This window comes from Carettochelys insculpta, chromosome 2 (genome assembly GCF_033958435.1).
Source record: "Carettochelys insculpta isolate YL-2023 chromosome 2, ASM3395843v1, whole genome shotgun sequence".
Taxonomy (NCBI): Eukaryota; Metazoa; Chordata; order Testudines; family Carettochelyidae; genus Carettochelys; species Carettochelys insculpta.
The window spans coordinates 2,471,506-2,487,342 of record NC_134138.1 but is presented as its reverse complement, the minus strand read 5'-3'; the positions used below and the strand labels follow the sequence as shown (position 1 = coordinate 2,487,342).

The window sequence follows — 15,837 nt, the reverse complement described above, 5'->3', positions numbered from 1 at the left end:
AGCCCTGGGGAAGTGGACGCTCCTGAATACTTGAATTCACAAACCTTCGGTTCGTGAATGTGGAGACCCTACTGTATGGGGTGGTTGGAATAACAGAGACATGGTGGGATGATTCGCATAACTAGAGCATGGTCATGGGTGGTTATAAACTGTTCAGGAAGGACAGGCTGGGGAGAAAAGGAGGAGGAGTTGTGCGCTACATGAGGGCGCAGTGTGATAGCTCAGAGCTCCGGTATATGGAAGGAGAAAAACCAGTTGAGTGTCTTTGAATTAAGCTCAGAGGTAGAAGCAACAGATGTGATGTTGTGGTTGATGTCTGCTATAGACCACCAGATCAGGGAGATACGGTATACGAGGGTTTCTTCAGACAGCTAAGAGACTCTTCCACATCACGGGCCCTGGTTCTCATGGGAGACTTTAATCACCCGACATTTGTTGAGAGACAGTACGGCAGCAGACAGACAATTCAGGAAGTTTTTGGAGAATGTTGGGGGTAGTATCTTGGTATAGTACAAGAGCTGATGGAACCAACCAGGGGCCGTGCACAGCTTGACGTGCTGCTCACAAACAGGGAGGAAATAGCAGGGGAAATAGAAGTGGGTGGCAACCTGGGCTGCAGTGACCCTGAGATGGTGGATTTCAGGATCCTGGCAAAATGAAGAAAGGAGAGCAGTGAACTACAGACCCTTGATTTCAGGAGAGCAGACTTCAACTGCCTGAGAGAACTGATGGGCAGGATCCCCTGGGAAACGAAGGTAAAGGGGAAAAGAGTTCAGGAGAACTGGCAGTATTTTAAAGAAGTCTTACTGAAGGCACAGGAGCAAACCATCTCGCTACATAAAAAGAAATGCATATATGGTAGGCAACCAGCTTGGCATATCAGGGAAATCCTTGGTCAGCTTAAACCAAAAAAGATGCGTATAAGAAGTGGAAATGTGGACGGCTCACTAAGGAGGAGTATAAACATACGGCTGGAGAATGCCGGGCAGTAATCAGGACAGCGAAAGCACAATTGAGCTGCAACTGGCAAGGGATGTGAAGTGTAACAAGAAGGGTTTCTACAGGCACGTTAACAATAAGAGGGTTATCAGGGAAGGTGTGGGGCCGTTACTGGGTGAGGGAGGTAACCTAGTGACAGATGATGTAAGAAAACCTGAAGTACTCAGTGCTTTTTTTTGCTGCAATGTTCATGGACAAGGACAGCTCCTATGGTATGGTGCTAGACAATGCAGTATGGGAAGGTGGAGGGCAGCCCTTGGTGCAGAAGGAATGAGTTAAGAGCTGCCTAGAAAAACTAGATGCACACAAATCCATGGGCCTGGATTTAATGCACCCAAGGGTACTGAGGGAATTGGCAGGCGTCATTGCCGAGCCTTTGGCCATTTTCTTTGGCCAAAGAGATTGGGAGAGATCCCAGATGAGTGGGAAAAGGCAAATGTAGTGCCCATCTTTAAAAAAGGAAAGGGCAATCCAGGGAACTACAGACTGGTCAGCCTTACCTCAATCCCTGGGAAAATAATGGAGGAGATCCTCAAGGAATCCATTTTGGACATTTGGAAGAGGGGAAAGTGATCAAAAGTAGCCAGCGTGGATTCACCAGGGGCAGGTCCTGCCTGGCCAATCTGATTAACTTCTATGACGAGGTAACAGGCTCTGTGGACATGGGGAAGTCAGTGGATGTGATATACCTTGACTTCAGCGAAGCCTTTGATGAAGTCTCCCACAACATTATTTCCCATAAGTTAAGGAAATATGGGTTGGATCCTTGGACTATGAGATGGGTAGAAAGCTGGCATGACGGTCAGGCCCAACGGATAGTGGTCAGTGGCTCAATATCTGGATGGCGGTCGGTTTCAAGCGGAGTGCCGCAAGGCTCAGTTCTGGGGCCGGTGTTGTTCAACATCTTTATCAATGACCCGGATGAGGGACTGGGTTGCACCCTCAGCAAGTTTGAGGATGACACAAAACTAGGGGGAGAGGTAGATATGTTGGAGGGTAGAGAGAGAATCCAGAGGGACCTGGATAAATTGGATGTGGTTCAACAAGGAGAAGTGTAGAGTCCTGCACCCGGGGTGGAAGAATCCCAAACATTGTTACAGGCTGGGGACCGACTGGCTCAGCAGCAGTACGATGGAAAGGGACCTAGGGGTTATGGTGGCTGAAAGGCTGGATATGAGTCAACAGTGTGCCCTTGTAGACAAGAAAGCTAATGGCATATTGGGGTGCATTAGGAGGAGCATTTCGAGCAGATCTAGAGAAGTGGTTGTTCCCCTCTATTCAGCACAGGTGAGGCCACGTCTAGAATATTGTGTCCAGTTTTGGGCCCCCACAGAATAGAAAAGATGTGGATTTGCTGGAGCAGGTTCAGCGGAGGGCAACAAAAATGATTAAGGGGCTGGAGCATGTGATGTGTAAGGGGATGCTGAGTGATTTGGACTTATTTAGTTTGCAGAAAAGAAGAGTGAGGGCTGATTTAATATCAGCGTCCAACTTCCTGTAGGGGAGCTCTAAAGAGGCTGGAGGGAAACTGTTCTCATTGGTGACAGATGGCAGAACAAGGAGCAGTGGTCTGAGGTTACAGAAGGAGAGAAGTAGGTTGGGTATTCATAGAGTCCCAGGGCTGGAAGGGACCTCAGGAGGTCATCTAGTCCAGCCCCCTGCTTTAAGCAGGATCAACCCCAACTACATCATCCCAGCCAGGAAAAACCACTTCCCCAGGCGGGAGGTGAAGCGCTGGAATGCGTCGTCTAGAGAGGTGGTGGATTCTCCATCCCTGGGGGTTTTTAAGTCCATGCTTGACAAGGTCCTGGCTGGGATGACTTAGTTGGAACTGGTCCTGCTTGAAGCAGGGGGCTCGACTCGATGACCTCCTGAGGTCCCTTCCAGCCCTGGGGTTACATGATTCTATGACCTGGAAGGATCAGAACTGTGTAATATGGGAGGTTTTTCCAGCCTCATTTGAGAGGGCCAAACCAGGGGAAATTGCTTAAAAGAGGGCTACTGACAGGCCCAGACTGGGATTCCTCCGCTACAAGGCACCAAACCAGTCACACACAGCACCCCACTGCCGCCCTGGCCAGCAGGAAGTCACACAAGCAATTCCCTTGCACTCCCCAGCTTGCCTTGGGCCACAAGGTCAGAGGTTATGAGATTAATCTCATCAAATCCACACGGTTTCTTCCCGTTCCCAAGGCCCTGCCACATTCTCAGGTCAATGTGTACCTCGGGTCTGACCCAGCAAGCAGGCTGGGCCCATCCTTTAGCATCAGACACCTACAGGTTTAGTAATAGAAAGGGAAGAAAGAATCGGGTGAGGGTAAAATTGTTAAAGCAATCACGTTACAAGCAGCAGTCAGAGTTCTTGTGCAGGCTGCCGCAGAGTGGGTGGTGCTGCTGTCTAAAGTCTCTGGAGGTCAGCAATCCTTCTGGGCTCAGTTCAGAGCAGAGTGGCTTCCTTCTGATTCTCACCTGCGTTGTTCTAGTGCCCTGAGGCGATGAGCTGAAGCAACGACTGAGACAGAGGAATGCCAGGGCCCTCGTTACACCCTGGCCTGGCCGGTGTGGAGGCAATTCCCTTGTTCTCCCCATGCAGAAGCATGTCCGAGCTGGAGCCTGGCACATGAACAGGTCACCTGTGCATGTCCTTCCTGGGCAGCTTGCCGTCACCCGTCGGCCAGGTTCCACCCCCACGGTCAGATAGCTCAGATGGGGATTGGAGTCTGGTAAAGCCCCAGTGCAGGTACGGCTTCACTTGGCCAGGGGCCCTGTAACGGTAGGGTCCCGCACCTTCTGTGTGGTCTCCCAGAAACTAACATTTCAGCGACAAGCCCAGCGCCAACCCTTCTAACTCCCCGTATAAAAGCGAGACAGACCGATGAGCAGTGGAAACAGATTGAGCGACTCACCAGCCGTCTGTGGTCCCCTCACTTGGCCCAAGGTTTGGTACCAACCTAGGACGGTGGTTGCAACAGCTGTTTGCGTGTTCCTCTTAAAGCCCAGTAGCATCACAAGCTGTGCTGGGGGTTCCCTGGCAGCTGTTGTGTTACACTGCTGTGCCCCCGGGAGAGGGCGGGAGCGCCTCGTCTGGCAAGCCCCTGGCGGGGTGCTCCCCTCTCTTCCTGCCACACGCCGAGGGAATGAGCGTGACTATTTCAGTGTGCCTCTGGGCCGCCTGCTCCGCTCCGCCTGTCCACTGTCCGCGCTCTGGACTCCAGTGTGGCCCTGCCTGTCAGCGACTAGCTCTGCGTCGGGGTGTCCCTTGAAAGCTGCTCCCCCGATGGAGACGTGTCCCTTTGATCAGCTCTCTTGGGCTGCACGTGCCGGGTGGTTGTTGCCAGTGCCGCCCTGGGGATGCTGCAGCCCTGGGCCCAGACAGAGGGGACCACAGAGCCCCCGCCAGCCCCACCTCCCAGGTGATCGTCCATGGGTCCGAACAGGGCCCTCCCCTGGGCTCCTCCACACCAATCCATCCCAGAGCCCAGGGGAGGGCCCTGTTCGGACCCATGGACGATCACCTGGGAGGTGGGGCTGGCGGGGGCTCTGTGGCCCCCTCTGTCTGGGCCCAGGGCTGCAGCATCCCCAGGACAGCGAGGTGCCTTTAAAGAGGCTTTTCCTTTTCTTCTCGAAGGCCCCTTTGTGCGTTAGTGGCTACCCTCTCATTGCCCTCTGGGTGGTTGTGGAGCCCTGCGTCCAGGAGTCCCTGCTGGTGGGGTGGGGGGAGCTGGTTGGGCGCAGATGCGATCGAATGCCACAAGTGACCTCAGGACCTTGTGCTTGAAACACAGCTGGCTTTTTGGGGCTCGGGGGCAGCGTGGGGTGTGCCCAGCTCCCCCGCGGCCGGAGGGGTGTCACGCAAAGTTAAGCCGGCCCCCCGCCCCCTGCTGCGCCAGGCTTAGCGCCTCCTGCTCGTTACCACCCGCCCTGGGTGGCGGTGGGGGTGGACTCGGGGCTGTGATGGAGGCGGAGGGGGTGGTCGTAGAGACAGGAAGGCTGGGGGAGCGCAAGCAGCCAGAGGAGCAGAGCAGTGGCTGCTTGGAGCGGCCGTTGGCAGGCGAGTGATCCCTGGGCGATCGTCTGGCTAACGAGCATGAAAGCGCCGTAAAGCTGCGCTGCTGGCGGCTGGCCCAGGGGCTCTGCTGCTGGTTGGAAGATCGCCGCGGAGACAGCCCAGCATGCTGGGGAGCTGTGGGGGGCCAGACAGAGTGGACCTCAGGCTGCGCGTTGGCCGTGACGTCTGCCCAAGGTTGCTACTGGTGCGGGGCTGGCCCTAATTCACACCACAGCTGGGCTGCAGATGGTTACCGCTGCGGCCGCTCCCCGGTGCTACTGAGGGCACGCCTGAGCCACGGGCCCGACCAAGGCTGCCTGCTGTCTCTGCTGTGCCAGGCCCGGTCGGTTCCCACCGCGCCGACCACAGCGCTGTGGAGCTGGGCCGGTGTCTGCCGGTGCCAAGGCCGTGAGCCGGGGAGGTACTGAGCCCCTTGCAGGATCAGACCCTTGAAAAGCCAGGGTGGCAAATGCAGCCGCTTGCCTCCACTTGAGCTTCGCGCTGGGAAGGTGACTTGTGTGTCGGTAGTGCCCTGGGGCGGCCCCGGCCCAAGGCTTTCTGCCTGAGTCGCTCAGAGCTGGGCGACAGGCGGGGGCAGCCGAAGGTGAGAAACGTTTGTGGTTAAACATGAATCGGTCGTGTCGTCCCATCTCCCCCGGCCCCGCCGGGCCCCGCTGTCTTTCAGCCTCTCCGCCCGGGCTAGCTGGGGCTGCACGGCTGTGTAAAGGCAGCGTTTCTTGGGCCATCCTGCCCGCAGGCTCCGGGGCAGAGCAGCAGGCTGGCGGGGGCCGGGCCTTTGGAGACCGGGTTTTGTAAGTGCTGTAGATTCCATGTGCCCGTTGGGCTGTCGTGCGAAATCCCCGGTGCTTCGTGGAGCCGCGAGCTCAGGGCCGTGGGCTGCTGCGGGGGGCGTCTGGCCAAGCGTTCCAAGCTGCAGCCCCGGGAACAGCCAGCTGTTTACACCACTGTTTCTTCTCGCGCACATCTGGAGCTCCAGATGTGGCTGTGCCCCCCCCCGCCTGATCTCCCTGCCCTTCCCGCCATGACCGCGGCAGCGCTGCCCGTGGGCTGGGCTCTGACCTCGGCTGTGTGGCTCTGCAAGGCTCTGGCCCCGGGGGCAGGGAGCTGGGGTCCAGGCGGCTGGATGGGTGAAACGCCATTAGGTGCTGAGTCTCCCCCTCGCTTGCTTGCCCCAGTCGCCCGAGGGGCACTCTGAGCTCCTCGCCAGCCCTGGCATCCTGGGAGCAGCACCGCAGTGCCCAGGCGTGGGGAGCCCCTGCCCAGCTCCCGGAAGGGCAGCGTCACACTCAGGAGCCTCCCAGGCGTCGGACGCGAAACACGATTGGCCTTGGAGGGATGGGGCATGGGGGGTAGGCGGGTTCCCCTGCTGGCCTGGCCTGGCGCTAGTGGCCCACAGGCTGACGGCGCGTGCTCCGGACTCCAGCCCATGAACCAGCCTGTCTTCGGCTGCTCGTCCTGTGCCAGGGCAAGGCCCTGCCAGGGGAACCCGCCCTGCCTGGCACAGAGCAGAACTCCTGAATCCCGTCTTCCTCCACACCCAGCCAGCAAAACGCCCTCCCCTCCCCAGGCTGTGTGCGTCCCGGTGCTCAGCGCTCCTGGCCGGCTCCTCGCACCCGGTTGGGGCTGTCGTGAGGCCGCAGGGCGCTGTTGCCTCGGCAGGCTCCCTGGAGCAGGAGGCTCGAGAGCGGCTGTGGGGAAGGGGAGCCGGGGGGCTGGGTGAACAGCTGTTGCTGTCTTCGCATTTACCGGCCTGGGCTCTGCCGGCCTTGCACCGAATGGGGCCCGGGTCTGGGGAACCCGCAGCCCCCTCCTGGGCCGTGCACGGGCTGGGCTGGAGTCTCGGTAGGCGCCTTTCCAGCCTGGTGTTTTGCTGGGTTCTGCAGAGCCAAGAACCGGCCTGTGTGTACTGCAGGCCTGGGCTCCCTCCCGGCGGGTGGCGACCAGCACAGACAGCACATGGCCAGGCCGTGGGTAGGGAAGGGAGCCCAGGCCTGGTGTCCCCGACTTCTGGCAAAGGAGCAGGCCTGCCAGCCCTTGCCCTGCGCCCCGGGGGTGCAGCCAGGGCTTCGGCCCAGCCCAGCTCCTGCACAGCCTCACAGCTAGCTTTGGGCCTCTCTGGCTTCCCCGCATGTGCCTATCTGTGCTGCTCCCCTGGGCCCGTCGTCCTGCAGAGCCTGGCTCTGGCCTTCCCAGCAGCCAGGCATGTCTGCTTCCAGGGCTGCCACCAGGGGCCGTTCCGGGGTTGCGCTTGGGAATGGGACTGCGGCGAGGGCCTGCGGCTCGGGGGGGCAGGTGCCCTGCAGGCAAAGCGTGCGTGGGTTAGCCCCTGACATCCAGATACACCCCAGTGCGGGTGACGCAGGGGTCCTGTGCCGGCTGCAGCCCTCCGGCCCTGGGGCTGACTTGCGCTGGCCTCTTGGAGCTGGGGGAGCTTCGCCGTAACCCCCAGCCCCATCCCGGCTGCGAGCAGGCAGGTTTGTGCACAAGTTGCAGCTTTTCCTCCGCGTGGCACTGAACTGGCCCTGCTGAGGCCCACGTGTGTAATTTATTTCCCCAGGAAGCTAAGCTCAGCTGCAGCATCTGGTTTTCGCTGCGTCCCGTTTTTTTACCTGGCTCTCCAGCTGCATTCGCTGTGCTGTATGGGGCCCTGGGCCAAGGCCGCTGGCTCCCAGGCCGGTGCTCCGGCCGCTAGCCCCCAGGCGCGATGGGGCCCGTGGGGCTCTGGGAGCCGGGTGGCTGAGGGGAGGGGAAGGAAGGAAGCGTGCGCCTCGGCTCTCACCGTACGTGTTTTACTTATACACATTACTCCAGCTTTATATTATCGTCTCAATGCCATGAGCCACCAGCAGGAGTTGCTCAGCCCCGCCCCACACAGTGCTGGGGCGCAGGGGCCTCGCTACGTCGCTGCTCGGCCGAGCCTGGCCAGGGCAGGGTCCTCCCTCCCCAGGAGCGCTCCCGGGCCGGCCCCCGGGATCAGGGCTGCGCCTTGGCCTTCCAGGGAGCCCCATCAGCTTGTCCGCCCCACTGGTTCCCCGGCAGGGCCGGGCCTTCGCGGGGCTGCGTGTGGATCCGTGTGGAGCGCCCACGTCCGGCAGCCAGCTGCCGCCGCCCAGCCAGGAGGGCGTGCGGGTGTCCGTGGGGGGCAGCTGGGCGGCTCCCCGCAGCAGAGGGGGAAGGCAGGAATGTCCGTGTCTTTGTCTGGGGTGCGTGGCTTTTCCATCCTTCCTCCTTCTCGGCTCTCCTGAGCCCGGGACCGCCTAGCTCCGAATCGCCGGCTTCCTGTCTCGCTCTTTACTCTGCAAAGGGGGAGGCCAAGTTAGAACAGCACCGCTGGGCTGGGCGCCCGGCCGGCCCCCTCCCCGCTGCATCCCCCGCTTGCCAGGCTGGGCTTTCAGCAGCAAAGCCCACCTTGCGCTGGCCTCCCTCTGCCCCGGATCGCCCTGGCCCCTGTGCTGTCTGTGGGCTGACCTGCTGCTGCCCTCCTGCCCCCACCGGCTCAGAGCTCCTCCAGACCCTGCAAGCCCCCTCCAGGCCATCCGTCCTTCCCTGACCGCCCCTGGGGGCTCCGGGCCCGACGGCTGCCGGGGATGTCACTGCAGGGATGGGCCTGAAGCCGGGTGCTGCTCAGGGCACAGCTCTGCCTCGGTGTGGCCATAAAGCAGCCTGGCGCGCTGGCCCCATGCCCCCGGCACAGCCCAAACCCTCCCCTCCCCGGCAGGTAACGAACGGGCAGGGCCGCTGCCCGGGGCGGGCAGGGTGAGCTCTGCCACTGGGCTGGGCTGCGGGGCCTTGAGGGCCAGGCCAGCATCGTCCCCCAGGCCGTGGCAGCACCGCAGAGCCTGCCTGGCCCTGCCCAGGCAGCTCCGCCGCGTTCCCACTCCTCCTTGGCTGGGGCGGGGGAGGGGAGCTCGGCTCCAGAACGGTCAAATTAAATTTCCCAGATGTTCGGGCCCCAGGAGCCCTGGTGCTGTCTGGAGAGGAAATGGGGATTCGGAAAATCCCGCCTCACATTTTCCCCCATCACCTGGCCTTTCCGCTGCCACGAAGCGCAGCCGGAACCGTAAATTAGAGGCTGGCGGAGCCGGCCCGTCCTGCAGATGCCGGGGGAGGAGAGGGGAAGAGCCCAGCTGCCGTGTGCCGCAAAGGGGCGCTGGGGGCTCGGGTCCTTACTGGCCCTGGAGCCTGGCCTGCCGGCCATCGGTCCCTGCAGCGTGGGGGGCTGGGGCCGGCTCAGCCGCGCAGCGTGGGTTTGTGTTCCCCGATTCGCCTCGGCGCAGTGCCTGCGAGGTCCCCTCCACACCAGCCTCTCCAGCACGGCCTCGGGAACTGGCTGCCAGCCCGGCTGGACCGAGGCGGTGGTGGCATTGTGCAGGGGCTGCCAGTTCCCTGGGCCCATTGCAGGGTGTGTGCTCAAAGGCTGCTAGGTCGTGCTGCGGCTGTGCCTGAGGAACGGGCTTCCACGGCCGGGTCTCTCCAGGTGCCAGGCAACTGCTGGGTGGATATGCCCCAGGCAGCAGCATCTCCAGGGTTAATGGTCCCCCCCAGCATCGGTCTGCCCCTCTGCAGGGCTGCAGCGATGGCACAGAGTGAGCGGGTGGGGGAGGGTAAGGCCAGTCCTGTCCAGGTGTCCCCTTCCTGACCCTCCACCCCCTCGCCCCACATCCTGCACGGCGAGGCTGGGGCAGAACAGCCCAGGGACAGCCCAGAATCTCCTCCCCTCCCCAGCTGCAGGGGCGAGGCTGGGTCCTCAGCTGGCTCTGCCACATAGCCACCTGCCGGGCTGTGAGCTGCACCCGGCCAGGCCAGGGCCGGCCGCTTCTGGGCAGCTCAGGGAGGGCGCGTAAGGGCCTGCTTCGCTGTTTGTGCTGCCCCGGTGCCCCGGTGGTGCTGGGCCGGCGCCCCTCTGCGAGGTGTCCCCACGACGCGGGTTTTGTGACAGGCTCTGCTGGAAGCGTCCCCTGCCTGCGTCCTGCCCATCGGTTGCAATTGGCCTCCGTGGCTGTCCCATTAGTGGTGGCGGCATCAGGCCCTCAGCCAGCTCTCGGCCTCCCGCAGCTTCAGTGCTCCAGCAGCCAGGCCAGGGCCCGGAGGGTGAAGCAGTCGCCCAGAGGCCCAGTTTGGCAGTGCCGCCAGGCCCGGGGAGCTGGCATCTCTCCAGCCACGTCCCCGGGGCAGGGGCTGTCTCGCAGCTGCAGGAAGGTTACAGGGGCCCACCAGGGTGGGGTTCAGAGCGCCCGTTCTCCCCCCGCACGACGGGAGAAGCAGGGAGAGCAGATGGGTTTTCTTGGCCTTATTCTTGCTCCTTGCGCCTCAGGCACCGTCAGAGGCCAGTCACTTCCCAGGTCGTGGCCAGGCTCCCTCTGGAGTGGCAGCCAACCCCCAGCTATCCTGGCTGGCAGCTTCGTGCCCTGCTCCATCGGCACAGAGCCGACGGGGACTTTGCTCCGGACCTGCAGTGCTGCATTGGCTGGCACCCGGCGGGTCTGTCCGCCAGGGGCCTGTCCCTGCCGCATGCTGACAGGCCACCGGTGCAGGTCTGGGACGTCACAGGGCTAGAGGCCCTGTCCCAGGAAGGCCCCACTCCTCTCCTGCGAGCAGCTGCTGGTGGGCGCCGTCAGCCAGGGCTCTCTCGGGCTGCGGTTCTGTATGGGTCAGGTAAGGTGGGGAGAAGGCGGTTTGCTCAGTGCAGACGATGTTCCCCACGTGGTGGCTGCAGGGCCTCAGGGCAAGGCAGCGCCAAAGCTCCAGAGCTCTGCCCTTGCCCTCTCCTTCGTTGCGCGTGGTGCCAGTTAGCGATGGTTCAATGTGTACAGCACCTTGCACATGGGGGGCTGAGGCACAGCTGGCCTAGTGAGTGCCGGGGCTCCAACTCCCTTGGGCGGCCGTGGAGCTAGTGTGGCCTGGCCTCGCCTCGGGGCTGGGGGCGAGTGAGTGCTCCCCACAGAGGCGGGCTCGTCTCCTGCCCTGGGGCTTAGGTGAGTCACTGGGCGGGAGCCTGGGAAGCCACGTCGCCCTTGTCGGCGGGATGGGAACTGCGCAGGCGTTGGCAGCCTGTGACAAGGCGGCGCTGGGAGCGTCAGCTGGCTTGTGCCCAGGGCGTCCCCGGCTGCGCAGCACCCTACAGCCAGGAGTTACGCTGCCTCAGAGCTGCTGGGGGGTCTCCACTCTCGCCTCCCGCACCTCAGCTGGTTTCCTGCAGTCCCTGGGGGGTGCGGGCATGCAGAGGATTGAAGGCCTGGGCTCTCCTTGCATGGAGCCACCCGCTGCTGCAGCACCGTCCCGCTCAGCAGAGCTCTGCCATTGTTCCGCGGGCGTTTGCCTGCATTCAGGGCCCCCCAGCAGGGACTCGGGCGTGCGGTGCTGCAGCCGGAGGGCAGAGGGGTTCCTTCCACTGGGGTTTGGAGTGCCGGCAAGGCAGGCGTGCAGGGGGCTGCTGTTTGGAGGGCGCAGCAGCCAGGCGAGGTCCATCCCTTCTGCTTAGCGCCGCCCCCAGGCGCTGGCTTCGCAACGGCCGAGAACGCGACTTTCCCTCCCTCGCTGTGTGCTGAAAGCTGCTGAGTGAAGACGGCCGCGCTGCCGGGAGCCAGGGGGACGCCGTGCGATGCGAAACGCGCCGAGGTCTCTGGCAAGGAGCGTGGCAGGGGCGGCATGCAGGGCCCTGCCCCTCTGCCCCACACAGGACCGCCCCTGCAGGGCCACCCTCTCCAGCTAACCTGCCAAATTCAGCCACGGCAGTCGCACCTTTCCTCCAGCCATGGCTGTTCCCAAGCGGGAATGGGCCCCGCGGCCCATCGCGGGCTCCCAGCTAGGAGCGCCGGCAGCACCCCCGGGCTGCGGCTCAGGTCAGGACTCGGCCTGGCCGAACCTCCCGACACACGGTTTGCAGGAACCAGGGGTAGGCTCAGCACCACGGGAATGCAGAGGGTGGGACGCAAGGTGCAGGGCTGGTAGTGGGACAGTGGGTCCCGCCCGGCTCTGCCGCGGTGAGATGTCCCAGTGTACACTGGGCTCGCGCAGGGCTGGGGCCCACCTGCCCGCCGGCCGGCCGGCAAGGGAGTGCTTGAAACCTGTGGCCGTGGGGCACTTGGGAGGGGGCGTTTGTGCAGGGCCGCCAGGAGCCCCGTGCTGGGGAGCGCCCGTCTGAGAGAGGAACGGAAGTGGCCTCAGGCATAAGAAATGGGGGGAGCTGGGGGTCCTGCGCCAGGCCCCCCAAGTTGCTCATGAATCTCCCTGCCCCCACTTGCAGCGCCCAGGCCCCGGAGGCTGTGTGCAGGCGCCTGGCCGAGGAGCTGCCCCCTTTCGTTTTGCTGCAAGAAGGTGCAGGCCCCTCGGGCGTGTGAGCCCCGGAGGCACCCGCCAAGGGTTTCAAGCCCCTCCCAGTGAGTGGCACGGCCCTGCCTGGCCGTTCCTCTCGGCGCTGGCCGCCTCCAGCGGGCACAGGCCCCGGCCCTGCCGAAGGCTTCCTGGGCAGACACCCCCAGTGCTGGGCCTGCCCTGGCCTGGGGACTTGCTCGACCCTTCCCTCGCTCCCCGGTGCCCCCACCCCCCAGCGGGCAAGTCCTGACCTTGCAACGTGAGCTGAGCAGGAGAACTCTCCTGCAGCGCCTGGGTGCAGCCTAGGCATGGGCTGGGAATGGCTGCATCCTGCGTGGCCCGCTCCCCTCCCTGCCCTCTGGCTGGGGCACTGCGCCTCCGGGGGGCTGCCCCGCCCCGGGGCACTTCCATGCCAGGCTGGGGGGCTCTGACGGCAGGTGGGGAAGCCCATCCGAGGGGCCGGAGCACCTTTTGTCTGTGCTGCTGCTCCTGCCTCTTGCTGGGTTTCCCTGGGCCGGGGGAGCTCCCCACTGTCCAGCTCCCTGCCAGGAGGGGGCACGCGTGGGCTTGGCCGGCTGCACAGGGCACCCGGTCGAGCATCTCCCTTGGGCGCGCAGGCCTGGTCTGGCGCGAGCATTTGCAGGGCCCTGGGCGTGCAGGGGCCTTGCAGGGCTGCGCTGTGCGCTCCAGCTGGCGGTGGGCAGCCTGATGCTGGGGCTGCAGCGAGCATAGGGCAGGTGCCACCAGGGGCCTTGCTGGCCCCCCAGGTGCTCTGCCTGCCTGGGGAGCTGCGAGCGGCCGCAGCTGAGCCCGGGGACCGGCCCAGCCGGGCATGGCTCTGCGTGCCAGGGTGCAGTGTGGCACTGGCCCGCTGGCTCGTGGTCCCTGGGCAGCCGAGAGGGGAGTGCTGGCTGGGGCTGGGCGGGGTGCTCAGGGCCAGCTGCGCCGCTCCCCCTGTCTGTCCAGCCCCCACCAGGCCACGCTCGGCGGTGCCTGGGGCCGGCCTGGGCTAGCAGAGCTGACGTGCTTAAAGCCCTGGAGACGGCCGCTTTCCAGGCCCATGCCGTGCTAAGGCAGCCGCGCTCTGCTGACACCCTCTGGCTCTCTGAGCCCCACGGCGTGCTGGGGGAGGCGGTGGCTGTCCTCCCTCCCTGCCCGAGGGCTCTCCCCAGCGGGCGTCTGCACGGCGGGGAGCCCCCGGCCCGTGGCAGCTTCCTTGCAGGCTACGGGCAGGGACTCGGCCCTAGCTGGCGGGCAGGCTCTGCTGGGGGCCGGCTCTCACCGCTCCCTGGCCGGGGCGGCCGAGTCCCGCTTCCCCCGGCGGGTGTGCAGCAAGCCCGGCCCGAGAGCGGCCACTTACCAGCTTCCGTTGGTTGCTGAGGCAGAAAGTGCAGATCTGTTTGGGCTGGGCGTTCTCGCTCTCCCGCCGCGGGGGGCTGCCACCGCCGTGGTGGTAGAAGGCCGGGCTGGTGTGGCAGGGCTGCCCGTCCCCGCAGGCCTCCCCGACCAGCAGCACGTTGCCCAGGTGGGAGATGTAGCTGGAGGCCAGGCGCAGCGTCTCGATCTTGGAGAGCTTGCGGTCGGCCGGCTCGGTGGGGATCAGCGTCCGCAGGGCGGTGAAGGCGGTGTTGACGCTGTTGGTGCGGTCGCGCTCCCGCGCGTTGGCCGTGTGGCGCTGCCGGGGCTCCCGGCTCAGCCGGGTGGGCTTCTTGCTGCTCCGGCGCTTGCCTCCCCGCAGCCCGTAGCTGCCGGCCTCCAGGCGGTAGGGCTTCTCCTCGGAGCCGGAGCTCTCGCTGCCGTTCTCCTCGTCCTCCGACAGCATGCTGATCTCGGGGTAGAGGTACCGGCCGGGCGCCGAGCGCAGCACGGCGAAGGACATGGCGCCGCCCGAGCCGCGTCGCACCGCACCGCCTCAGCTCCGCTCGCTCATGCCGCCTCCGCTGGGGAGAGCGCCGCAGCCTGCCGCAGCCCCGGCGGGCGCCCTGCCCGGCGGCAGCCGTTCCTCCCCAGCCTCGGGCACAGAAGGGTTAAGTCCCCCTCAGGAGCAGCTGGGCTTTCCTGGCCGCACACGTGTGCGTCTCACGGCAGAGCTTGCAGCGGGCGCAGGAGAGGGGAGTTTTATAGCACCAGGCAGCGGTCAGCCAGGCCCCTCCTCCGGCTCCGGCTCCAGCTCCGGCTCCGGCTCCTCGCAGGCAGGACTGGAGCCCGCAGGTTCACGCCTACCTGAGCTGCCTCCACAGCCGGCCGGGGCTTTAACCCCGCGAGCGCAGGCTGGGTACGGAGCGGCCAGGGGCTGCCTCCTGGCCCCGCCGGCCTGGGACCGTGCTCACAGTCTCTGCCGCCGCCTCTATCCCCGGTGCCCCAGGTCTGATGTGCGGCCCCATCGGGCTGGGCCCTCCTGGGACCCGACTGCAGCCTTCCCGCGGGGCGGGCGTGGGGTGGGAGCCCCCCCCCCCCGCCGTCTAGGAGAGGGGCTCCCCTTCTCCCTGCCCTTCTTGCTAACGGTGCGCAGGGTGCGTTAACCCTCGAGGCGCCAGCCGTCTGCGAGGGCAGCACAAAGATCCCTGCTCGGTGCGCAGCCTGCCTCCAGCGGCCGGCTAGGTGCCTCGGGCCCGGAGGAGAGGCCAGGAGCAGAGCAGCGGGCAGCCAGCGTGTGCCAGGGCCCAGGTCACTGTGGCAGGAGCTGCACCCCAGGCGGACACCAGGCGTCAGTGCATCCTCGGGGGGGCTGCAGCTGCCTGCCGGCTCAGCCTGGCTCCAGGGGGTCGCGCCCAGTGCTGATCCAGCGGAGCGTGAGCTAGTGCATTAAAACATCTCAAAGGGGCAGTAACTCTTCCTCCCACTCCCACGCTCCTGGGCCCTGGGGCAGAGGGGCCCTCCCAGCCTGCCAGTTGCTGGCCCAAGCAGGAGGCCCCCCGGCTGCAGGGGAAGGAGAGGCAGGAGCTGACGGGGCCAGGCCCAGCCCCTGGGATGGAGGAGCAGTGGGCTGGGTTCCCGCCTGCCCTTCCCGTACGGATGGGGCTGGGGAGCCCCAGAAGTGCTGCTGCTGTGGAAGGAGGGCGAGGGGCCAGGCTGTGCCCAGGGAGGGGCAGCGAGAGATGTGCTTCCCCTGGGTGGGGGTTGCCGCTCTGCCCCCTTCGCTGGCTGACTGCCTTAGCGAGCGGCACTCGTTTGTTAGCCAGCCCTAGAGCCCCGTCCCCGGGGTAAGCTGCCCCCACCTCCCCACAGGAGTTCCCCACACAGACAGTCCCTCAGCCTTACCTACTGCTCCTCACTGTGGTACTGCCCTGGTCAGCGCATTGCCCGGGGTGGCTCCGAGCCAGCCCGCGCCCCTCCTGCCCTGGGCGGGGGCTGCTGGCCATGCTTGGGTGTAGCTCTGCTAACGAGCTCCTTTTGCGGCCTGCAGCAGCTTGCGCTGTTTGCTGAGGCAGGGGCACAGTCCCTCACTCCGCCTG

General features: G+C 64.6%; 2 protein-coding genes across 2 annotated transcripts in view; one reads left to right on the top strand and one right to left on the bottom strand.

The window, feature by feature from the left end:
• BOP1 (BOP1 ribosomal biogenesis factor) overlaps positions 1 to 15,837 on the top strand; it is an 86,679-nt gene that overhangs the window by 53,071 nt on the left and 17,771 nt on the right. The window lies entirely within an intron of this gene.
• SCX (scleraxis bHLH transcription factor) lies at positions 7,842 to 14,459 on the bottom strand. The gene is made up of 2 exons (XM_074985552.1): positions 13,743 to 14,459; positions 7,842 to 8,364 (listed from the first exon to the last, which is right to left on the bottom strand). The coding sequence occupies exons 1-2, from the start codon at positions 14,259 to 14,261 to the stop codon at positions 8,326 to 8,328; spliced, it is 558 nt and encodes a 185-aa protein (XP_074841653.1). The 5' UTR covers positions 14,262 to 14,459; the 3' UTR covers positions 7,842 to 8,325.